Consider the following 25,614-nt stretch of genomic DNA (forward strand, 5'->3'; position numbering starts at 1 on the left):
CAAGACTCAAGCTGATGAACTTGTTTGCTGTAAGCTGCTTAAAGAAAAATGGTGAAGCATTGCTTTATCTATTTATAGGCCTCTAAACTATGCAAAAATGCGAGAACAATTGTAGACAGAGGGTCATTTCACACCAAAAGTCAAACAAATATAAATAAGGAATATAACTGGATGAACACTTCTCCAAATAGATAGAAGTCAAGTCACCTTTATTTATATAGTGCTTTTTTACAATGCAGCTCTTAAAGAAAATGGTGTCAATGCAGGCAGATCAAAGCACTGTTGAATATCAAATATCAAGTGTCCCCGACTAAGCAAGCCAAAGGCGACAGCGGAAAGGAACCCAAACTCCAACAGGTGACATCAGGTGGCAAACAGGTGTCAAATGGGATGTGGTTTCTCCACTGTATGGATCTTCATGTGTCGCTTCAGGTTACTTTTACAAGAGAAACTCTTTCCACAATGATCACATGTGTGCGGCTTCTCTCCAGTGTGGATCATCTCATGTGTTTTCAGATTTTCTGACTTACTGAATCTCTTGTCACAGTGTGAACACTTGTAAGGTTTTTCTCCAGTGTGGATCCTCTCATGTGTTTTCAGATGTGCTAACTGACTGAATCTCTTGTCACAGTGTGAACACTTGTAAGGTTTTTCTCCAGTGTGAATTCTCTGGTGCAGTTTTAAACAGTTTGCTGTAGTAAAAGTCTTCTCACACTCAAAGCACATGTACTCTCTTACACCAGTGTGTATTTTCTGATGTGTATGCAAATTTTGCAGCAGTGAAAAACTCTTTCCACACACAGAACATGAATATGGCTTCTCCTTCGTATGAACTCTAAGGTGAGTCTTCAGGTTTGATGACCCAGAAAAGGTTTTGCCACACTGATCACATGTGAATGGCTTCTCTCCAGTATGAACTCTCATGTGAAGATTAAGATTTTGTTTGTGTGAGAAACTCTTTCCACACTGATCACACGTTTGCGGCTTCTCTCCAGTGTGAATCATCTCATGTGTTTTCAGATTTGATAACTGATTGAATCTCGTCACAGTGTGAACACATGTAAGGTTTTTCTCCAGTGTGAATTCTCTGGTGCTGTTTTAAACAGTTTGCTGTAATAAAAGTCTTCTCACACTCAAAGCACATGTACTCTCTCACACCAGTGTGTGTTTTCTCATGTCTCTGTAAATTTCCCAGCAGTGAAAATCTCTTTCCACACACAGAACATGAATGTGGCTTCTCCTTCGTATGAACTGTCAGGTGTGCCTTCAGGTTTATTGACCGAGTAAATGTTTTACCACACTGATCACACGTGAACAGCTTCTCTCCTGTGTGGATCCTCATGTGAACATCAAGATATTGTTTGGTTGTGAAGCTCTTTCCACACTGATCACATGTGAATGGTTTCTCTCCAGTATGAACTCTCATGTGAACATCAAGATGACTTTTGTATGTGAAACTCTTCCCACACTGATCACATGTGAATGGTTTCTCTCCAGTGTGAATCCTTGTGTGACGCTCAAGACTATATTTCTTTGAGAAACTCTTTCCACACTGAGTGCAGGTTGCAGATTTCTCGGCTCTTCTTTTCTTTAAAAATGTCTTTTTAGTCTTTGAGCGACTCAAAGGTTTTTCTCCAGGTTTGTCATGATGTTCCTCCTCCACTTCATTCAGTTCTTCACTCTCCTCTTTCACTTCCATCAGGTCTGAAAAAAATAAAATAAATAAATAACCAAAATAGAGAAATATGAAAGGAAGCAATGATGTAATAGGCATAACCTGATATTGCTGAGTTCAACATGATCCTGGGTCAACATTCAAATCAACCAATCAGATTTGAGGGACAAGTTTACAGATTATGTCAAGTTTAGGCTTAAAGTCATGAATTGGTGCTTCTACATCAGTGTTATTCATCTATCATTTCCCTCTGATTTTTGGGATAACTTATGGGTAGGGTTAGGTTTAGGGGTAGGAATAGGGTTAATATTAGAAAAAAAAAAATTCAGACTAGAATGTTGTTCCAGGATCAACAAAATATGTAGACCCATGAACGCATCTAACTCAGCAATATCAGGACATGCGTATTATAGCAGAAAGTAGACAACTTCTATAAAATATTATGATCATTCTAGTTTGGTTTCATAAATTAACTGCATGAATGAGGAACATTGATCTTTCAGTTATTTTCAAAACATTATAGGCACAAAATGCATGTTGAGAACTATTAAATCTATCTGAATAATGAATATTATCTAACATAATATTAACATTTATACAACAGTGTCTAGGGATGTGCAAAATTAAAATATATATATATTCAAATTTTTTTGATAATAATTATGATTATTTTGATGTTTGTGTTTTGTGTGTGTAGAAATTAACTAAATTAACAACTTCTATTAACATTATCTTTGTCTTACATGTTTCACTCAAACCTGTTACTTCTGGCATTATTTTCCTCTAAAAATACAACATTTCTTAAAACTGTCAGCCATTCTGGAAAGTGAATTTACTTGAGACAGTTTGGTATTTCCCGTTTACTCCAAAGATTAATAAATTGTAAACTATATTGAGAAATGTCCAACACTTTGGTAAAATGGATGCAAAAACTGTGAATATAAATAAATGTTAATATAAATAAAACAGCCAAAATATTTAGTGTTTTCTGATGTTGACAATTATTGTGTCTCAAACCTCTCTACAGACCATTTGTTGAAAATAATAATAATAAAATTCTGTACCTGTTCAATAGTTTAACTATTTTATTTCAGAGCTCTTAAGACTAACTTAATATGCAGAAGTGTTTGAATCTTTCTGGCATGAATGTTGTTCAGCATCATGAATGAATGAAGAATAAACACCAACCTCTTTGTTCTTCAGTATCTTCAGTGTGTTTCATTCTGCAGGGTTCTGGATCACTCATGTTCTCACTGTCCTCTTTAATAAACCCAGTCTTTGTAGATTTCAGCTCTTCCTGATGCTCGTCTGATGCTCGTCTGATGGGAATATTCCAGCATTTATTGGGGAATTGGTGTGGGAGGAGCTTCACTGATGAGTTGTGTGATGAGGGAGGAGCTTCACTGATGATGTGCGTGATGAGGGAGGAGCTTCACTGATGATGTGACTACCATGTGGGCTAAGCTGAGTAACCAAAAAGAAAGAGTTGTTTTAATACTAATTGATAACAGAATATTAATAATGAAAATCATTACAAATATAAATAAATGTTAAGAAACTGAAAACATGAAAACACAGAAAACAAATTTGCATAGAAACCAACAAATAGTTCTTCTCAGTCTGCTGACAGCAATTAAATGAGCTTTAAGTGTCAATTTACAGCAGATCTGAAGACATCAGCATAATAAATGAGGTGAAAACAGGAACTATTGACATGAAATAAAGAGTGTTTTTAGCAGTTTCTCTGTTAATACTGATGATTCTCAGACTATCAACACTTATTCAACAAGACATTCAGGACCATCTCACTTTATTCTGAGTGTTTGCTGTTAGAAACACATTATTTTAATCAGGATATATGCTAAAAGCTTATAAAACTTTTCTATTAAAAGATAATACAGCTATTTCTCACAATACCACATGCACAAAATATAAAAAAATACAAAACACTTAATACAAAACTTAAAATATTCACAAAACCTTTAAAAATAAAGATCATCATAGCAGTATAGGCTTAGACTAATGCTCCAAGTGTAAATCTTTTCACATTTATCAATATTAATAATTATATATATATATATATATATATATATATTTAAAAAGTCTCACATGATCATTATACCCAGATACACATCCGTCTGCAAGATGTCTGTTAAATTGCGCTTCATCTGGAAAACAACGATTCCCAACAATTCCCCTCACAGATCTCAAACTTTGACTTTTGACTTGACAATAATAGTTCTTCAAACATCGACACACACACACACACACACACACACACACACACACACACACACACACACAGTCGCTCATTTTCCTCACATGTTCGCTGCAGTAAATGTTTGTTTCAAAAGGAAGACGCCAGAAAAGACGCACAAGTAGCGCAGTGCTCGATGAAAACACAGAAACGAGCTTGTAAAATGTCGCTTAATCAAACTGTATGAAACTGCTCACCTCAGAAGACTCGACGCTGAAACTGAAGGAGGAGAAGGTCATCGACCGTCAACAGAAGATGGTCAAAGACGCGCCAAATATGCCTACTGTTTACAACCACAAAACATTAACATAATCACACAAACATAACAATAATTACACCCGCTTATCTGTCTCAGCTGCTCTCTTTCTGATGATGGTGAGATTGAGACTGAATAATTTCAGTTTATTTAAAAAAAAAAGTTCATAGAATTGATCTGACTTGATGAAGCCTCGTGTTGTGAACGGACCAACAAACTAACCAGAACAAACTCTTTGTGTGTATAGAATGTATACAGTTGCAAGAAAATGTATGTGAACCACTTGCAGAATCTGTGAAAATGTGAATAATTTTAACAAAATAAGAGAAATCATTCAAAATGCATGTTATTTTTTATGTAGTACTGTCCTGAGTAAGATATTTTACATAAAATATGTTTGTATATGGTCCACAAGACTAAAAACAATAGCTGAATTTATTAAAATAACCCCATTCATAAGTAAATGAACCCTTAATTCTCAATACTGTGTATAATTACCTGATGATCTACTGTTTGTTTTGTGATGGTTGTTCATGAGTCTCTTGTTTGTCCTGAGCAGTTAAACTGAGCTCTGTTCTTCAGGAAAATCCTCCAGCTCCTGCAGATTCATCAGTTTTCCAGCATCTTCTGCGTATTTTAACCCTTTCCAGCAGTGACTGAATGATTTTGAGATCTGTGTTTTCATACTGAGGACAATTGAGGGACTCAAACACAACTATTAAAAAAAGGTTCAAACATTCACCGATGCTCCAGAAGGAAACACAATGCATTAAGAGCAGAGGGGTGAAAACTTTTGAATTTGAATATCAAGGTAAATTACTTAATTTGTCTTATGAGAAACATACAAGTATCTTATGTTGCTTCAGAATGGCAGCACTATACCCACATGGAAAAAACCTATATAAACATATATGTTTCAATATAGGTTTTGATATAGGTTTTACATATATGTGACATATATAAAATTGGCCGTTTTCCTATATTATATGTACATATATGTACATATATGCACACATATATGTACACATATATGCACACATATATGTACACATATATGTACACACATATATATATATACACATATATGTACATATATGTACACATAATATAGGAAAACGGCCAATTTTATATATGTCACATATATGTAAAACCTATATCAAAACCTATATTGAAACATATATGTTTATATAGGTTTTTTCCATGTGAGACCAATTTCAAGTGTTCGTGTAGCGGTGTTTTTTCTGCGTTGTGTCGTAATCAAAGACAGACTGCGAAAAATCTTGCCATCAGGTCCTCACTTTATTCTGTATAACACAAATGGCAATATATGAGGACTTGTGCAGCATACAAACAGCATGTGGCAGCAACGCACAACGCTGAGAAAGAGAGATATTAAAAGTAACTTAAGTAAAGAAAAATAATCAACGAAACATCTGAATGTACATCACAGAGGGGTTTTGGATTACAATCATACAAATATATCATGTGAATTCAGCTGTTACATGAAACATGGCCTTAATTGAATCACCGCAAAAACTTTGTGCGACCTACCGCTGTGATGTCTCATGCAGACTGGGAAGCAGCAAAGTGCGTCAACACCCCAAGTCAGCATGGCGGCAGGAAACCCCAAATATGGTCATGGCAAGTGGAATCACAAAATAATTGTCTAAATACATAACTGCTACATTCGCACATACATAAGTTCTTGCATAATTTTTTTTCGTTAATTCTTAGTTTTTGCCTTGATAGAAAATATGAGCTAGGCATCATGTATGACAGTCAAAAATGAGATATGAGCTACAAAATGACCAAATCCTGCCATTAGCTATATAGAAGACATATCTTGTATGTATAGGGCATATATATGGATATGAAGAAGCAATACAGGAGACCTATATTTCCTGTATATGCACATATATGCACCTCAATTTTGCCTATATGTGGCATATATACACATATATGCAGTATATATACACATATATGCAGCATATATATAGCATATATGCAGTATATATGCGCATATATGCAGCATATATATAGTATATATGCAGTATATATGCGCATATATGCAGCATATATATTATCATATATGTGCATATATGCAGCTTATATGTACATATACACTGCATATAGGTTTCATATATGCGCATATATCCACATATAGGTTCTTTCCATGTGGGTAAGTAAAAAGAAAATTATATTTCAACTAAAGAAGAAAAATTGGGACATCATCCTGTTCAAAAGTTTTCACCCCCAAATCTTAATGCGTCGTGTTTCCTTCTGGAGCATCAGTGAATGTTTGAACCTTTTTTAATAGTCGAGTTTGAGTCCCTCAGTTGTCCTCTTGGTGAAATTTTTCTGAAGAGTTCAGTTTAACTGCTCAGGACAAACAAGAGACTCATGAACAAACATCAAGGTAACCACACACAGTATTAAGAATCAATGGTTCAGATACTTTTGAACTGGGTCATTTTAATAAACTCAGTTATTAGTCTTATTATCACCGATTCTGAAAGTGGTTCACATACTTTTTCTTACAACTGTATATGATACTGGACATCAAGGGTGAAACTGTTAATAATGTAGACAGACAACAATCACATTCAATGTCAGTCATGTGTGGATGAAATATAATTTATTAGGCATTGAAAAGCTCTATTGAAAAATGTATAACATGTAAAGCTCAAAAAGCAAAAACCTTTCAGAACTAAAATTGTGAAATTATTCCTGGTTCAAGCAGAATCAGCAGGAAATAAAAACGGACAATAAGATTTTGATAAAATTACTTCAATCAATCATTACATGAGGCAAAAAAAAAAAAAAAAAAGTAAAAGTAAAAGTGAATAGGACAGATCTTTCTCTTACTGACTTAAGAGCCAAATCTTAAGAGAAGAAACATGAAACAAAACTACATGAAAGTATATCTTGCATTTGCATGAAAGAGTAGAAGTGGAAGAGAAACTAGATGTTCAAATCAAAAAAGAGTTTAAAATTATTATCAGATTCATGTCTCTCTCAAAAGTATTATGGCCTCTACAGCGCCTGAACTATAGGAGCACAAGAAGTTCATACTCATTAAAACTCCTGCTTTTCTTCATGAAAGAGAACTGAGTGATACAAATCCTTTATGAACATTAACACAAACTCCTGAAGATGAACTTTGACGACTTTGGATGATGTTTCTTTGTCGTGTCTCTCGCTGCAGCTGATCAGGACAGATTTCTATGGAAGAGATGCTTAATCGTGTCGCGTTTGCTGTCACTGCTGGATCTGAAGATGATCTAGTTACTGTGATCGTGACTGTAGACTAGATCATTGATCAAACTCTCATGTGTTTCTCTCCAGTGTGAATCCTTCATGTGTTTCAAAGGTTTCAACGTATAGCGCCGTGTTGTTTATGCTGTAATATTACGAATGAATCTTCTCCATTGTGTGAATCTTAAGGTGTTTCTTCAGGACTGATGCTCAATGTTCACTGCATTGATCACAGTTAAATGGTGTTTCTTCAGAATGAAAAGGCAGATGTGATTTCACTAATCTGCTTTTTACCAGTGTGAATCTCATGTGAATCATCAACTTTGATTTACATCTGAAACATTTTTTACACTGAAAGCAGAGGACAGTTCTTTTGGCTTCCATCAGGTCTAAAAGAAAAATAAATCAAGTGAGATTTCAAATGAGAGACAAACATGAAATGAAAAGTGAAGCTCAAAGCTCATGATGAGTTCAATAGTCATTTTAATCCCATCAACAACTGCTGTGTCACGATTATGATCTATTTTAAAGGGGTGGTTCTATGCGATTTCACTTTTTTAACTTTAGTTAGTGTGTAATGTTGCTGCTTGAGGATAAACAGTATCTGCAAAGTTACAGCGCTGAAAGTTCAATGCAAACGGAGATATCGTCTTTTAAAGTTTAATGACTACAAACACGACCGGTTTTGGACTACAACGGGTCGGTGACATCATAAACACTCAAACACACCCCTGGGAACAGTGGGCGAGGCCATGTGGTGCAGCATCATGTGGAAGCGAAAGAGTTGTGTACACCGGACACGAGCAACGCGGCGCGACGCGTCAAAAGATAATAACACCCATTATACTCTGTGATATTTTCTACACTGGATGCGGCGCTGAAGAAGCTTCCAGAATCTACATGAGTTCAATGCTGGATGACTATTACTAAATGCACAAAGGCTTTTACTGAAAGATGAAGCAGTTCCCACTTTAAACAGCAGCTGCTGTTTATCGGCTTCAAACTGTAAGTACGTTTTATTGTTTGTACATGTCTTTTAGACCTATAGTTCTGTTGCTATTTTTAATGTATCAAGGACATGTACAAAGAGCAACTCGTTTTTGCTTCGCTAGCCAGTTAGCTAAATTCTACAAACACCAACAAACTTCTATGTTCGTAGACAAACAGTTGTTCATGCTATAAATTAAACGCTACCTTTACAAAAATGCGACTACTCAGTCATGTATTCGGCTACAGTAAAGCTTTAATCAGGATAAAACTGTATATTGAAAGCTAACAAACAGCAGTGACAGCATATCTAAACACTTTGACACAAATACAAAATGAAATACCATTCAGAAACGTCCTTTAAAAGCCGCGATTGCAGAGGTTCTGCTTGACTCTCTTCATCTGGGTCTGATTCGGCTCAATTTGATGCAGCAATATAGAAGCTATTATTTACATTTCCTATGAAGCGCTAACTACGAATGGTAAGGGGCGTGGCGTTTCCGGGCGCTTCAGCGAATCACGATGGCTGTTGGATACACAGGGCCAGCTAACCAATATCAATGTTGAATATCAAATATCAAGTGTCCCCGACTAAGCAAGCCAAAGGTGACAGCGACAAGGAACCCAAACTCCAACAGGTGATATCAGGTGGTAAACAGGTGTCAAATGGGATGTGGTTTCTCCACTGTATGGATCTTCATGTGTCGCTTCAGGTTACTTTTACAAGAGAAACTCTTTCCACACTGATCACACGTGTGCGGCTTCTCTCTGCTGTGGATCCTCTCATGTGTTTTCAGATGTGATGAATGACTGAATCTCTTGTCACAGTGTGAACACTTGTAAGGTTTTTCTCCAGTGTGGATCATCTCATGTGTTTTCAGATGTGCTAACTGACTGAATCTCTTGTCACATTGTGAACACTTGTAAGGTTTTTCTCCAGTGTGAATTCTCTGGTGCAGTTTTAAACAGTTTGCTGTAGTAAAAGTCTTCTCACACTCAAAGCACATGTAATCTCTTACACCATTGTGTATTTTCTGATGTGTATGCAAATTTTGCAGCAGTGAAAAACTCTTTCCACACACAGAACATGAATATGGCTTCTCCTTCGTATGAACTCTAGGTGAGTCTTCAGGTTTGATGACCCAGAAAAGGTTTTGCCACACTGATCACATGTGAACGGCTTCTCTCCAGTATGAACTCTCATGTGAAGCTTAAGATTTTGTTTGTGTGAGAAACTCTTTCCACACTGATCACACGTTTGCGGCTTCTCTCCAGTGTGAATCATCTCATGTGTTTTCAGATTTGATAACTGATTGAATCTCTTGTCACAGTGTGAACACATGTAAGGTTTTTCTCCAGTGTGAATTCTCTGGTGCAGTTTTAAACAGTTTGCTGTAATAAAAGTCTTCTCACACTCAAAGCACATGTACTCTCTCACACCAGTGTGTGTTTTCTGATGTCTCTGTAAATTTTGCAGCAGTGAAAAACTCTTTCCACACACAGAACATGAATGTGGCTTCTCCTTCGTATGAACTGTCAGGTGTGCCTTCAGGTTTATTGACCGAGTAAATGTTTTACCACAGTGATCACACGTGAACAGCTTCTCTCCTGTGTGGATCCTCATGTGAACATCAAGATATTGTTTGGTTGTGAAGCTCTTTCCACACTGATCACATGTGAACGGCTTCTCTCCAGTGTGAATCCTTGTGTGAAGCTCAAGACTATATTTCTTTGAGAAACTCTTTCCACACTGAGTGCAGGTTGCAGATTTCTCGGCTCTTCTTTTCTTTAAAAATGTCTTTTTAGTCTTTGAGCGACTCAGAGGTTTTTCTCCAGGTTTGTCATGATGTTTCTCCTCCACTTCACTCAGTTCTTCACTCTCCTCGCTCTCCTCCATCAGGTCTGAAATAAAAAAATAAAATAAAAATAACCAAAATAGAGAAATATGAAAGGAAGCAATGATGTAATAGGCATAACCTGATATTGCTGAGTTCAACATGATCCTGGGTCAACATTCAAATCAACCAATCAGATTTGAGGGACAAGTTTACAGATTATGTCAAGTTTAGGCTTAAAATCATGAATTGGTGCTTCTACATCAGTGTTATTTATCTATCATTTCCCTCTGATTTTTGGGATAACTTATGGGTAGGGTTAGGTTTAGGGGTAGGAATAGGGTTAATATTAGAAAAAAAAAATTCAGACTAGAATGTTGTTCCAGGATCAACAAAATATGTAGACCCATGAACGCATCTAACTCAGCAATATCAGGACATGCGTATTATAGCAGAAAGTAGACAACTTCTATAAAATATTATGATCATTCTAGTTTGGTTTCATAAATTAACTGCATGAATGAGGAACATTGATCTTTCAGTTACTTTCAAAACATTATAGGCACAAAATGCATGTTTCTGAAGTGAGAATTATTAAATATATCTGAATAATGACAATAATCTAACGTAATATTAACATTTATACAACAGTGTCTAGGGATGTGCAAAATTAAAATATATATATTCAAATTTTTTTGATAATAATTATGATTATTTTGATGTTTGTGTTTTGTGTGTGTAGAAATTAACTAAATTAACAACTTCTATTAACATTATCTTTGTCTTACACGTTTTACTCAACCCTGTTACTTCTGACATTATTTTCCTCTAAAAATACAGCATTTCTTAAAACTGTCAGCCATTCTGGAAAGTGAATTTACTTGAGACAGTTTGGTATTTCCCGTTTACTCCAAAGATTAATAAATTGTAAACTATATTGAGAAATGTCCAACACTTTGGTAAAATGGATGCAAAAACTGTGAATATAAATAAATGTTAATATAAATAAAACAGCCAAAATATTTAGTGTTTTCTTATGTTGACAATTATTATTGTGTCTCAAACCTCTCTACAGACCATTTGTTGAAAATAATAATAATAAAATTCTGTACCTGTTCAATAGTTTAACTATTTTATTTCAAAGCTCTTAAGACTAACTAAATATGCAGAAGTGTTTGAATCTTTCTATCATGAATGTTGTTCAGCATCATGAATGAATGAAGAATAAACACCAACCTCTTTGTTCTTCAGTATCTTCAGTGTGTTTCATTCTGCAGGGTTCTGGATCACTCATGTTCTCACTGTCCTCTTTAATAAACTCAGTCTTTGCAGATTTCAGCTCTTCCTGATGCTCATCTGATGGGAATATTCCAGCATTTATTGGAGAATTGATGTGGGAGGAGCTTCACTGATGATTTGTGTGATGAGGGAGGAGCTTCACTGATGATGTGAGTGATGAGGGAGGAGATTTACTGATGATGTGAGTGATGAGGGAGGAGCTTCACTGATGATGTGAGTGATGAGGGAGGAGCTTCACTGATGATGTGCGTGATGAGGGAGGAGATTTACTGATGATGTGAGTGATGAGGGAGGAGATTTACTGATGATGTGCGTGATGAGGGAGGAGATTTACTGATGATGTGAGTGATGAGGGAGGAGCTTCACTGATGATTTGCGTGATGAGGGAGGAGCTTCACTGATGATGTGAGTGATGAGGGAGGAGCTTCACTGATGATGTGCGTGATGAGGGAGGAGCTTCACTGATGATGTGAGTAATGAGGGAGGAGCTTCTCTGATGATGTGAGTACCATGTGGGATGAGCTGATTTGCCAAAAAGAAAGTTGTTTTTATACTAATTGATAACAGAAAGTTAATAAATGTTAAGAAAAACAGCTGAAAACATGAAAACACACAAAAAATATATGCATAGAAACCAAACAGTTCTCTCAGTCTGTTGACAGCAATGAAATGAGCTTTAAGTGTCAATTTACAGCAGATCTGAAGACATCAGCATAATAAATGAGGTGAAAACAGGAACTATTGACTTGAAATAAAGAGTGTTTTCAGCAGTTTCTCTGTTAATATTGATGATCAACACTCATTCAACAAGACATTCAGGATCATCTCACTTTATTCTGAGTGTTTAACTGTTAGAAACACATTATTCTAATCAGGATATATGCTAAAAGCATATAAAACTTTTCTATTGAAAGATAATACAGCTATTTCTCACAATACCACATGCACAAAATATAAAAAATACAAAACACTTAATACAAAACTTAAAATATTCACAAAACCTTTAAAAATAAAGATCACCATAGCAGTATAGGCTTAGACTAATGCTCCAAGTGTAAAGCGCTTTTCACATTTATCAATATTATCATTTTTTGTATAGCTATATTTAAAAAGTCTCACATGTATTATTATACCCAGATACACATCCATCGGCAAGATGTCTGTTAAATTGCGCTTCATCTGGAAAACAACGATTCCCAACAATTCCCCTCACAGATCTCAAACTTTGACTTTTTTTTTACTTGATATTCAATAACAGTTCTCCAACATCGACACACACACACACACACACACTCAAACAATCGCTCAGGTCTGAATGAATTCAACACATTTTCCTCACATGTTCACTGTTGTTTGTTTCAATAGAAAGACGTCAGAAAAGACGCACAAGTAGCGCTGTGCTTGATAACAACAATTTTGAACAATAATAAAAAGATACTGTTCACAACCACAAAACATTAACATAATCACACAAACATAACAAGAATTACACCCGCTTATCTGTTTCAGCTGCTCTCTTTCTGATGGTTGTTGTGTAAAGCAGTGGTGAGATTGAGACTAGATAATTAAAAAAAGAAAAGAAAAAACATGTTGGTTAAAGTTTGTTGCTCTTCATGGTGTGAATGAACATCAAAATGACTAGAACAAACTCTTTGAAATACAGTGGCAAGAAAAAGTATGTGAACAACCTGCAGAATCTGTTAATAATTTTAATAAAATAAAAGGAATCATACAAAAAAAAAAAAAAAACTTTTGTTGTTTTTCATTTATTACTGCCCTTTGGAAGCAACAGAAGATACGTTTTCTTCCGGGAAACATGCAAGTAAGTACAATTCAGACATTCAGAAGTTTTCACCCCGCCAACTCTTAATGCTTCACATACCTTTGAACTGGGTCAGTTTAATAAATTCAGCTGTTTTTTGTTTTATCTTATGGACTAAATATAATCATATTTTATATAAAATATCTTATTCAGCATAGTACTAAATAAAAAATAACATGCATTTTGAATGGTCTCTCTTATTTTGTTAAAATTATTCACATTTTCAGATTCTGCAAGTGGTTCACATACTTTTTCTTACAACTGTATATGATACTTGATATCAAGGGTGAAACTGTTAATAATGTAGACAGACAACAATCACATTCAATGTCCGTCATGTGCGTGGTTAAATATAATTTATTAGGCATTTTAAAAAACGAAATTTTAAAAAAAATAGCAGGCCCAGTTTCACAGACTTAAGCTTTAGTTCAATTAGGATATTTAAGTAGCTTTTATAAATGTACGCAAAATAACATTACTGATGAGCATCTTGAGACAAAACAATGGCTCTAACATATTTTAAGTTTCTTTCAGTTAAAACAGCTCAAACATGCAATTTAGTCTAGGACTAGCTTAAGCCTTGTCTGTGAAAAAAGGGGATTAAGCTCAAAAAGCAAAAACCTTTCAGAACTAAAATTGTGAAATTATTCCTGGTTGAAGCAGAATCAGCAGGAAATAAAAATGGACAACAACATGTAGTCTAATGTGTTTAATCAATCATTACATGAAGTAAATACAAGTAAACATGAAAGCAAATGAGACAGATCTCTCTCTTACTGACTTCAGAGCCAAATCTCAAGAGAAGAAGAAAAGAAACATGTCCAGTTTCAAAGATATATGAAAGTATATCTTGCATTTTGCATGAAAGAGTAGAAGTGGAAGAGAAACTAGATGTTCTAATGAAAAACAATGAACAAATTAAAAATTACTGATTCAGATTCACGTCTCTCTTAAAAGTATTATGGCCTCTACTTCAGCAAAACTATTACTTTCCTTCATAAAAGAGTGATACAAATTCATTAAGAAAATTGACACAAACTCCTGAAGATGATCTTTGACGACTTTGGATGATGCTGACTCTATTGTAATTGCTCGGTCAATTATTCCTCTACTCTGAAATGAATTGAATGAAATGAATTGTGTTTTTGAGGTCCCAATTATGCTCAAAAACTCAAAACTTTGCATACACATCAGAAGCAGGGAAAATTGATATGGGTTTCAGAATTAGGTGTGGCAAAATGGCTTGATAGCGCCACCTACAAAATTTCAAAGTTTCACATACAGGTATGAAATTCATGGGAGCAATATATGAGAAAAGACATTTTTGCAGTTTTTGCCATTTCCAGACATTGTACTTAAACTCCTCCTAGAGATTTTATCAGATCAACGTCATATTTGGTCAGTCTAATCTAAAGGCTTTTGTGATGTTAAATTGCGAAGATCTTGAGTTTTCGCTGAAGGGCATGTCCGTGGCTGCCTGACAAAATTTGATGTTTTGCCATGAAACAGGAAGTTATTGTAAGTCAGGCATATATAGTATATATTTATAGAGTTATAGCGCCACCTGTTGGCAGCAGGAAGTGTGGCACATCAAAATGACTTTGCCATATTTCTCCGATATTTACATGCTTAAATTCATGTTGCCCACTGTTGACTATTTTCCTAAGGCCTCCGGGTGGTGGTGGTCCCGGGTGCTAGGGCCCTTTCAATGCTGGGATGCTATAAAATCCTGCCACTCCACAGAGCGCCATGTACATTGTTTTACATTAAATTGATATTATATTTCTCTCAAATCGTTTTTAATGTACATACTGACTACACCCTGTGCTGCAAGATACATTACACAGCTTGAATAAAGTCTAAAAAGGCATATGTAATGTAACCCTGTCATCTTAAAACTCACCCATTGTGCAGCTCTTATATCAGGAGTCGAATCAAAATTGAGCTTGTGCTTATATAATGTGCGCGGCCGGTGTGGTAGGGTGACCAAACGTCCTGTTTTCCCAGGACATGTCCTGTTTTCATGTCCTGTCCTGGCCATCCTGGTTGTTTTTTATAAAGTGATGAAAATGTCCTGGTTTTCATTGTTTTTCATTGGGCCATTAAATTGACCAGTTTTACGAAATTTTTGAATTTTCGAAGGCGGAGCATACATTAATATAAATGAGTTTCGCAGACATGTGCGATTGCACGTGCAACTGAGAATATTAGTTCACATTGTATCTCAAGACATTAGTGGATTATTCCATAAAGGTAACTATATTCTCAGTGTCGCGACTGACTTATGGCTAAACTACAGTTAGGTAACAGTTTATAATGTTTTTATTAGTATGCAGTCGTCGGTAACTGAATGACAGATACTTCATGTAACAGCAGAACAACCTCCAGCTATCGTCTACAATGAGTTCAGCTCTCTGTGCTCTTCCTTTGTACCTTGTGATGTAACTGCTGGGAAACATCAGCTCTACAGCAAAATATAGAAGGGCAAACAAGGAGGATGAGGAAGAAAAACAGGATGAAGAGGAAAACAAGGATGAAGAAGAAAACTAAGATATATATTTTTTGTTAGTTTTTGTAAGTTTGTGAGAGCTATTTTGTTAAATTTGGATTGCTAATATAGCAGAGGTATTTTTAGGTATTTATTATTTTTTTCTAATACATAAGAGACATTATTTCTATCATTATTTCATTCATTAAACTTGTCATAATAAAACATGTTGAGTAACCTCTGAGAAGCCTATCTGAATTTGTGTCTTTGGTTATAGGTAGTATTTTGTAATATAACAATTTTCTATCCATACAGAGGAGGCATACTTTAAATGTATTGAAATTATAAGGCATCTTTGAGTAAACTTCGAGCATCATTTGAGTATGGTCGAGTGTCCTGGTTTTCGGTAATCAAAATATGGTTTCAACATAAAGAACAAATTCAACTTTCTAAAATTCAAAACACAGAAATTCAGAACGTACTAAAAGTATGTCAGAGGTCAATTCCGGGTCCCACAGGGAAGAGTAGAAGTTCTTGGAAAAGCTGAACATCCCATTTTGGCCAATTACAGAGCAGCAATAATTCTCAGCAGGCGAGATATTCTGGTGGTCTCTGCTAGGCCTATTTGTTTGAGTATAAAGTATATTTAGTATGGAAGTGATTAGTATGCATAACAGTTACACAGAACTCTATAATCCACAATCAATATTGCTGTCTTAGTCAACAAAGAGGCCATTTCTTCCTCTAAAATCTGAGATGATTCCCCTTCTGCTGATTATTATGGATAAAACTCAGGGGTTTACTGTGCATGTGTGCTAACTCGATGCTGCTCTCGCTCACTTGTGACATGGCGGCGCCATCTAGAAGCAGAGCTGGGAACTGCAGCTCTGATATAGAAAGTTTAGTTTTTGTTTCCTGTGCTCTCTGCAATTGGGGCATTGGGGAAACTGGTGTCAACTTCACAAAGGAACTGATCATGAGATACATTTTCTTGTGAACAATTCCTCTCTTGTTTGGAGGGGAAAAAAATGACTCTCTCTTTGAGAGAGGAAACAACAAATACTTCATGAATGCTGTTGCTCTTTTATCCTGAACATAAAGACAAATTAGGTCAAATTAGTGCCTGCCGTTTCTTCCCTCCTTTACCCCCTTTCAGCACGAACCGAGTGCTAGTTCAGAGCTAGTGCTAGTTGGTTCAACTGAAGAGCCATCTAAGAAGCGGTTTGCTGGAGAGCCAGCACAGAGCCAGGATTTTACGTCACTGTATACATCTCATATTTCACAGCAAAGCTAGCGCTGCAGCGCCAAACACAAACACACCAGGCTTGTTTGAGATTCATCAGCTTCCCGCAGAGCAATCGGCGCATGATATCAAAGCACCGCGCGAATGATCCAAAAGCACATCTCGAACAAGGCTCATGGCTTTGCGAACTTACAAACCTACAACCTACAAAAAACCTATCGGCATCCAAACATGGCTCGCCATAATTTGTATATAGACAAGAGATTACAATCAAGCTGCTATTTCAAAAATGGCAGTCTCAAGTTTCTTGTTGGTCACGGTAACCCCGCCCCCAGCCCCTGATGCAAGCGGTTCTTACTACTAGCCCAGCAATGTTTGGGTGCTACTTACAAACCACTTTTCCTTGTTCGGGGCTGGTGCTTTGGGTGTCGAAAGACAAAGAACTGATTTGAAACAAGGCTCTGGCTCCGAACCAGCACTCAAACTGCCTTGGTGAAAAAGGGGTACCTGAGGGTTTTCTGGCTGGCATCTAGCTGTAGCCACTGCGTTTTGCCCTCAGCTGAGCTGACTTGGTTGGTTGTGGCTCAATCTGCTGAGGGTGAGAATTTCGGGGGGCATATGGGGACTGCTGGAATAAGATGTTTAATGGGTGGAGCATGATACTGCAGTCTTCCTAATACGCTTCCAGTCTTGCGTTCTTCCTAATACGCTGTATTCCTTTCACATTCCTCCAGAGGGCTGTTTCATAAAAGATGCTAAGAAAAGAGAGGATTAAACTCCAAAACCTGACTTGAATTAACCTAACAAATGAGTTGGGGCTAAAGCGGTTTCATAAAAGTTAATTGAAGTTCACGCAGTCCCACTAATTCGCCCCAGAGGTCGATCATGGATCAAATCGATCCACCATAGGAAACGGCATACATTTTGTGCTATTTTATGTGTTTGAGACGTTTGTGTTTTCCTCAGTGCATAACTTACTTTTCACAAGTTTATTCTCCATCTGTAAATGTTGGAAAGTCATGCAAATATTTCCATTTTGAGGCTAAACTTCACATTGAACGAGCGCTGCTGCGCGCATGCGCGCTAAACAGACGGAACGCAATAGAAGCGCAATAATTCTAAAATATACATTTCGCTAAAATATTTGATGTTGGACATTAAATGTGCCTTATGTACGATTTTAAACCTACAAGTAAGTGTATTTTTATGATAGTAACTGTAAATTGACTATTGTAATGGGGTAAATCAATATACTTTGGGCCAATTACTGAGTTTAGATTCATATTACCAATTAAAATTTAGTCTGTGCATATTTATTATAATTTTTAATTTGCTCTTCTAATAACCATAAAGGTACTACAGCTGCCAAACAAAACCAGAGAGAAATGTATTCATTTAGGCCTATTTTAAAACAATCTAATTAAATATTGTGCACAAAACATTTAGCCAGTAAGAAAAGAAAACCTGTAGGTTACACACACACACACACACACACATATATATATATAGTGGTTAATAAAGTCAAATAATTGAACGTGAGAGAGTCAGATGTAGCATTGCATTCCTATTGGTCAGTGTTAGAGAAGCTCAGCTTAGCCTGACAGTTAGCCTGCCCCGGACCAGGCTAGTTTCCCAGCATAAGTTGCCAGAGTAACTGAGTTTGAACTAATTTAAGTTTGTTTTATGAAACAGAATTCGCTGACAACAAGTCTGACTAAGTAAAATAAGCCTGGCTTGTTTTCTAATCTTGTTTTATGAAACAGCCCTCAGGAGGAACGAGAGGGAACCCAAACACACAAATATAAGCTGTTATCAGCTGATAGCCAATGAGCGAGAAGCGCTGTTATCACGTGAAGGAAGTTTCGTTTTCACTTTAGGTTTATTTGTGTTTCCTGAAGTCACACGATTTGATAACTAAAACAACATGAAAGTGAAATATTAAACCTTTGGTATATGTCTGAATTAAAAAGCAAAACAAAAGAGGAACTATTTTAATCTTACTGAAAAATCATCATAGCAACAGCATCAGACACACAGTGGCTTTTTTATTTTATTAAATCAACTTTTTCCAGATTTAAAGAACTTTTTTTTTTTGCTTTTAATACAATTATAATATTTGAGTTGAACTGCAGAAGATCCAAATAAACAGCAACAAATGTAATTGTCCAAGAACAAAACAGAACAACATCGAGCCTGCATAAAATTCATCCGTTACTTTAGACAAACCGAAATAATTTGTTAAAGACAAATATTTATTTTTAATGTAAAATACTGGCATTTTTAGCAATTAGACATAAGGTCTTTATTAAAGCACTACTGTACAGTTCAAAACAATGAACTAAGAGCACACAGACAAAACTAAAACTAAACAAAAGGTTATGCAAAGAGTATGAATACAATATAATAGAAAGACTAAGCATAGGGGTGTGAAAAAACATAATCATCCATACATCGTCTTAAACAGAAATGTGACTTTATTTCCACTGCGTTTTGCCCTCAGCTGAGCTGACTTGGGTTGTGGCTCAATCTGCTGAGGGTGAGAATTTCGGGGGGCTCTGAAGGCATACGGGGACTGCTGGAATAAGATGTTTAATGGGTGGAGCATGTGACTGCAGTCTCTTGCCTTCCTAGAAATCTCTCTCCATTCCCTGGCCTGTCTGCTCTGGATGCCAGTCAACAGAGAGTTTCATTCCGGCACATTTCAATAGGTCGTGACCTATTTGAGGTCATCTAATATTTTGGTGATGTGGTTTCTCCACTGCATGGATCTTCATGTGTATCTTCAGGTGACTTTTAAAAGCAAAACTTGTTCCACACTGATCACACGTGTGCGGCTTCTCTCTGCTGTGTGTCCTCTCATGTTTTTTCAGAGATGATGACTGACTGAATCTCTTGTCACAGTTTGAACACTTGTGAGGTTTCTCTCCAGTGTGGATCCTCATGTGTAACTCCAGGTAGCGTTTAACAGCGAAACTCATTCCACACTGAACACACATGTGCAGCTTCTCTGTGCTGTGGGTCATCTCATGCGTTTTCAGTTGTTGTGATTGACTGAATCTCTTGTCACAGTGTGAACACTTGTAAGGTTTTTCTCCAGTGTGGATCCTCTTGTGTATTTTCAGATTTGCTGACTGACTGAAGCTCTTGTCGCAGTGTGAACACTTGTACGGTTTCTCTCCAGTGTGGATCCTCATGTGTACCTTCAGTTGAACATTAATAGCAAAGCTCTTTCCGCACTGATCACACGTGTGCGGCTTCTCTGTGCTGTGGATCTTCTGATGTTTTTTCAGATTAGATGGCTGACTGAATCTCTTGTCACAGTGTGAACACTTGTAAGGTTTTTCTCCAGTGTGAATTCTCTGGTGCAGTTTTAAAACGCTCACTGAAATAAAAGTCTTCCCACATTCAAAGCACACATGATCTCTTACACTAGTATGAATTTTCTCATGTACATGTAAATATGGCCGCCATGAAAAACTCTTCCCACATACAGAACATGAATATGGCTTCTCCTTCCTATGAACTGTCAGGTGTGTCCTCAAGGCTGATGCCCAAAGAAACGTCTTCCCACACTGATCACATGTGAACGGCTTCTCTCCAGTGTGGATATTCTTGTGCTCTTTAAGGTGTGCTAATTGTGTGAAACTCTTCCCGCATTGATCACATGTGAATGGTCTTTCTCCAGTGTGGATCCTCATGTGAACTCTAAGATTTTCTTTGTATGAGAATCTCTTTCCACACTGAGTGCATGTGAACGGCTTCTCTCCAGTATGAACTCTCATGTGGATCTCTAGATGTTGTTTGTTTGAGAATCTCTTTTCACACCAATTACAAGTGAACAGCTTCTCTCCGGTGTGAACGGTCATGTGAACTTTAAGACTTTCTTTGTACGGAAACCTCTTCCCGCATTGATCACATGTGAACGGCTTCTCTCCGGTGTGCACTCTCATGTGTTTCGTAAGGTGAGATGACCGCATGAAACTCTTCCCACACTGATGGCATACATTTGGGTTATCTCTGGTATGAACTCTCATGTGATTCTCAAAATTTTGTTTATACACAAATCTCTTTCCACAGTGAGTGCAAGTGAAACATTTCTTGGTTCTTCTTTTCTTTAAAAATGTGTTTCTAGTCTTTAAGCGACCCAAAGGTTTTTCTCCAGGTTTGATATGAACTTCATCCTCTATTTCAATCAGTTCTTTACTCTCCTCACTGTCTTCCATCAGTTCTGAAATGAAAGAGAAAGAAGAAAGAAGGAAGTCATATACACCTAGGATGGCTTGAGGGCGAGTAAAGCTTGGGATAATTTTTATTTTAAAGTGAACTAATTTTTTAAAGACAGCTTATCACAGTGGCCCAAAGAGGGCACACTTGATATCTTGACCAGTGTTCACCAACCCTATTTCTGGAGGCACACCAACAGTCCACATTTTAGATGTGTCCCTCATCTGACCTCTTTATTTTCAATCTTGGAGTCTCTACTGATGAGCTTGATAAGTTGATTCAGGTGTGTTTGATTAGGAAGAGTTGGAAAACGTGTAGTGTTGGTGTGCTTCCAGTAGGGATGGGCATTTTTCCAAAATATTGTATTCGAATATTTGGGCTCGTAAAAAACAAATATTTGAATATTTGTATATTTAAATTATGTTAAATGAGAAAGATGTTATTTTTTATATTCATCAAGATTTTGTAACCATTTCTGAACGAGCTTTCGATTAGGCAATAAACACAACATGCTTAAATTATATATTAAGGTTTTATTTTAGTTGAAAGCATTAAATATGCGCAAACAAAAAATATAAGGAACAAAAGTATTTAAGCTAAAGCAGCGCAAACGAGAAAAATGCTAATAAAGCAGACAGCGCCAAGTATCTTACAAAAAGTGACAGACATAATACACTCGAGTCAGTATATGGTTATCATGTTCATATTGTTTCACATGTTCATGTTGAGATAAACAATAATATCCACATGTTTGGGTGAGAAAACGAGCTGCAGATAATACATAACGGTATCTAAGTTTCTAACAGCAGCACTTTGTGTTTTCTGTTTGTAAGTATATCTCCCTCGATGAAATTAAAGTAAGCATATGTCCCAAATAATTCTGCTATCAGATAAGTTATCATCTTGGCTTACTCTGGGATAACTTACAGCTGCGCTTACCTGTCGTGATTGCAGTGATGGACAGCTGTCTGTCCTCATTCAACGGGTGTTTTGATTTCATGTGCTTTCTCATTATGGTGGTGATACTATAACTCAGTTTCATTAATTCATTTGATCAAAAGTAATTCCAGTTTGTAAGATCATTTTCATCAAAGTAATTCCAAACTTTGTGAGGCAGGCGACTACATTATGCGACAACCAAAAAAAAAAAAAAAAACTTGTTAAACACGCTCCACAGCGCCACCCGGTGCATTTAGTTATAACTGCGAGTTTCAATGCTTGAGACTTATCATGGATTCACTGCATTTATGGCCAGCAAAGCAACATAGTAAAATTCGAATAGTATTTTTATTTTTCTAATATTAATTACAGATCGAATATTCAACTATTTGAGCCTCCAGGAACAGGGTTGGAAAACACTGGTCAAGACAGAGCTCAAGTGAGCAGAAGTCTTAGCAAAAACAATTCTCAGGATGAGAAGAGACCAAGCCAAACTCAACCTTACAGATCAAGCTTATCATAGTGGCCCACAAAGAGCCAAAAAACTAGATATGAGCCATGCCATCCATCCCAATGTCCATAATATCCATCCAAAATAATATGTGAGATTTAAATAAGTGTGTCTCATAGCATAGTATGTTGAAAAGAGTATGCCAAATGTCCCCAAATGGTCCACTATTCAATTCAATTCAATTCACATTTATTTGTATAGTGCCTTTCACAATACATATTCTTTCAATGCAGTTTTTCAAAAAAATACATGTCAACATTACAATTTAGAGTAATCTGTTATCAGAGGAGACTGTGTCCAAATGATGTAATTTCAGAAATGTACATATACAATTCAGGCAGTTAGAGCCTGAAGGCCAGCCAATGACATTGTTGAGTTTGAATCACATGCTTCAGACACCGGTCACGCTGCAGGCGTTCCTTATAGTGTCCACTAGAGATGCAGTACGAGTTCCCATTCACAAGGGAACTTCTATTATTTGTGAGATTTATTATTTAGTAACTACGAATCTGGTTTGCTTAAGTTTCTCAAACCTTGCTTTACTAATCATTTGTTGAAAACAAACAAAAACATTTGTACCAATTTCATGTTGCTGCTAAAATCTTTCTAACATGAATGTTGTTCAGCATCATGAATGAATGAAGAATAAACACCAACCTCTTTGTTCTTCAGTATCTTCAGTGTGTTTCATTCTGCAGGGTTCTGGATCACTCATGTTCTCACTGTCCTCTTTAATAAACTCAGTCTTTGCAGATTTCAGCTCTCCCTGATGATGTGATGTTTGTCTTCACTTGTAGGCTGATGGGAATATTGCAACATTTCTTGCTGAATTACTGTGGCAGAAGCTGATGTGATAAAATAAAATATATATCAGTTCCTGAAGTTGTTTTTATACTATATGTCACATCTAAGCAATTATGTCTGTCTATTGTAAAGTAACTGATGTGAATGCGTAACGTTCTTCGTTAAAATATAGGTAGATATCTAGAAATAGAAAAAAATATATAATATAAACATCGTAATGAAATGCCTTCCAAATATAAACCCTGGTCAAAAATAGAGTGTTTTCAGCAGTTTCTGTGTTAATATTGATGCATCTAAATAACTGTCATATACTTTGATTTAATTTACTACATTCATTGCACTAATGCTTAGATCTGACAATGATAATCATCATAAACTCATGTATTTGGCAGTATCTGTTCCAGTGTATTTTAACAATGTAACGTAACAGATTTTATTTGCTAAAGATGAAATAAAATGGCAGCAACAACGGATCGATTCCCATCAATTCCCCTCACAGATCTCAAACATTGAATTTTGACTTGACATTGAGTAACAGTTCTCAATCCAAACATTGAAACAACTACACAAAATCACTAGGTTTGGATGAATTCAACATATTTCCTTCACATTCTCGCTGCTGCTTCACTAAATTTCACTTCAGTAGGAAGACGCCAGAAAAGACGTAATACAAAATATGTATGTAAATTGTCGCTTAAACGAACTACAGTGTGTTTAATGCTTGTATAAATATGCGAAAACAAATAACTGCTCCACTTACCGACTCTTCTTCTTCTTCTTTATTGGCAGCTTGTACACTCACATAGAGCATTAGTGCCATCTGCTGGGGTTTATGGATTCAGAGACTCATTTTACTTCTCGAGCGGGACTCGATGGCGCTGCATTCCTCTAGGAGGAACGAGAGGGAACCCAAACACACAAATATCACATGTATAAGCGTTTTTCAGCTGATAGCCAACGAGCTGCGATCACGTGAATGTAGTTTCACTTTCACTTTAGGCTCATTTGTGTTTCCTGAAGTCACACGATCCGATACTGAAACAACATGAAAGTGAAATATTAAACCTCTGGTATGTTTGAAATAAAAAGCAAAACAAAAGAGGAGCTATTTTAATCTTACTGAAAATATCATCATAGCAACAGCATCAGACCTCATATGCAGCTGTAAACACTGTAACTTTTTTTATTTAATTAGAAGCAACAATTTCCAAATTTGCAGAGTTTTTTTTTGCTTTTAAAAACACAATCATAATATTTTACTTGAACCACAGAATAAACAGCAACATGTTTAATTGTGCAAGAACAGAACAGCTCATGTCAATACAAACACATGATTCTGTACCTCATCAACATCAAGCCTGCATTAAATTCATCTGTTACTTTAGACAAACCGAAATATTTTGTCAAAGGCAAATATTTATTTTTAATGTAGAATTTTCAAATTTTCAGCAATTAGACATAAGGTCAAAACAATGAACTAAGAGCACACAGACACCTCGCTCAATTAAAACTAGACAAAAGATTATGCAAAGAGTATGAATACAATATACAGACTAAGCAAAGGGGTATGTGAAAAAACTCATCCATACATCGTCTTAACCAGAATTAAACAGAACCAGTGTGACTTTATTTCTGTCGGACATCTGCATCTAGTGGCATAATTTGGTTCTTCAAATGAATTAGTGGATTTTATCAAAAAAATGTCTTCATTAAATGTCTTCATTAAGTTGTCTGTTTTTGTGTTTATTTTAAACAGCAAATGTATCAATACTCAAAACACAAGTACTGATAGATGTGTTTAGTACCTTTCTGGACATTGTCAGTGTTTAATTGCTGTCTATGGAGGAGTCATTTTGATTTAATCAAAAATATCTTAATTCGTGTTCCGAAAATGAATTACAGAAATTTCATTTTTGGGAGAACTAATCCTTTAATTGCCAACCCTTGTGTCGTTCCACACCCATAATCCCTTCGTTCATCTTCGGAAACATAAATTAGCAGTCAGATGAGACCAAACAT

The 25,614-nt window shown here is 36.2% G+C and overlaps 1 protein-coding gene and 1 pseudogene across 2 annotated transcripts; both read right to left on the minus strand.

The window, feature by feature from the left end:
- Nucleotides 1-314: 314 nt before the first annotated feature.
- LOC125280618 lies at nucleotides 315-11,568 on the minus strand (annotated as a pseudogene).
- A 7,570-nt stretch (nucleotides 11,569-19,138) lies between these two features.
- LOC125280624 (zinc finger protein OZF-like) lies at nucleotides 19,139-24,535 on the minus strand. Of its 2 annotated transcripts, none has more exons than XM_048211297.1 (3): nucleotides 24,356-24,535; nucleotides 23,449-23,589; nucleotides 19,139-21,345 (listed from the first exon to the last, which is right to left on the minus strand). In XM_048211297.1, the coding sequence occupies exons 2-3, from the start codon at nucleotides 23,504-23,506 to the stop codon at nucleotides 19,844-19,846; spliced, it is 1,560 nt and encodes a 519-aa protein (XP_048067254.1). In that variant the 5' UTR covers nucleotides 23,507-23,589; nucleotides 24,356-24,535; the 3' UTR covers nucleotides 19,139-19,843. The 2 variants fall into 2 exon arrangements, with proteins under 2 accessions (XP_048067254.1, XP_048067245.1); XM_048211288.1 differs by having other exon boundaries at nucleotides 23,449-23,636; nucleotides 24,356-24,534.
- Between the last annotated feature and the right edge of the window lie 1,079 nt (nucleotides 24,536-25,614).

This window comes from Megalobrama amblycephala, linkage group LG1, assembly GCF_018812025.1.
Source record: "Megalobrama amblycephala isolate DHTTF-2021 linkage group LG1, ASM1881202v1, whole genome shotgun sequence".
Lineage (NCBI taxonomy): Eukaryota > Metazoa > Chordata > Actinopteri > Cypriniformes > Xenocyprididae > Megalobrama > Megalobrama amblycephala.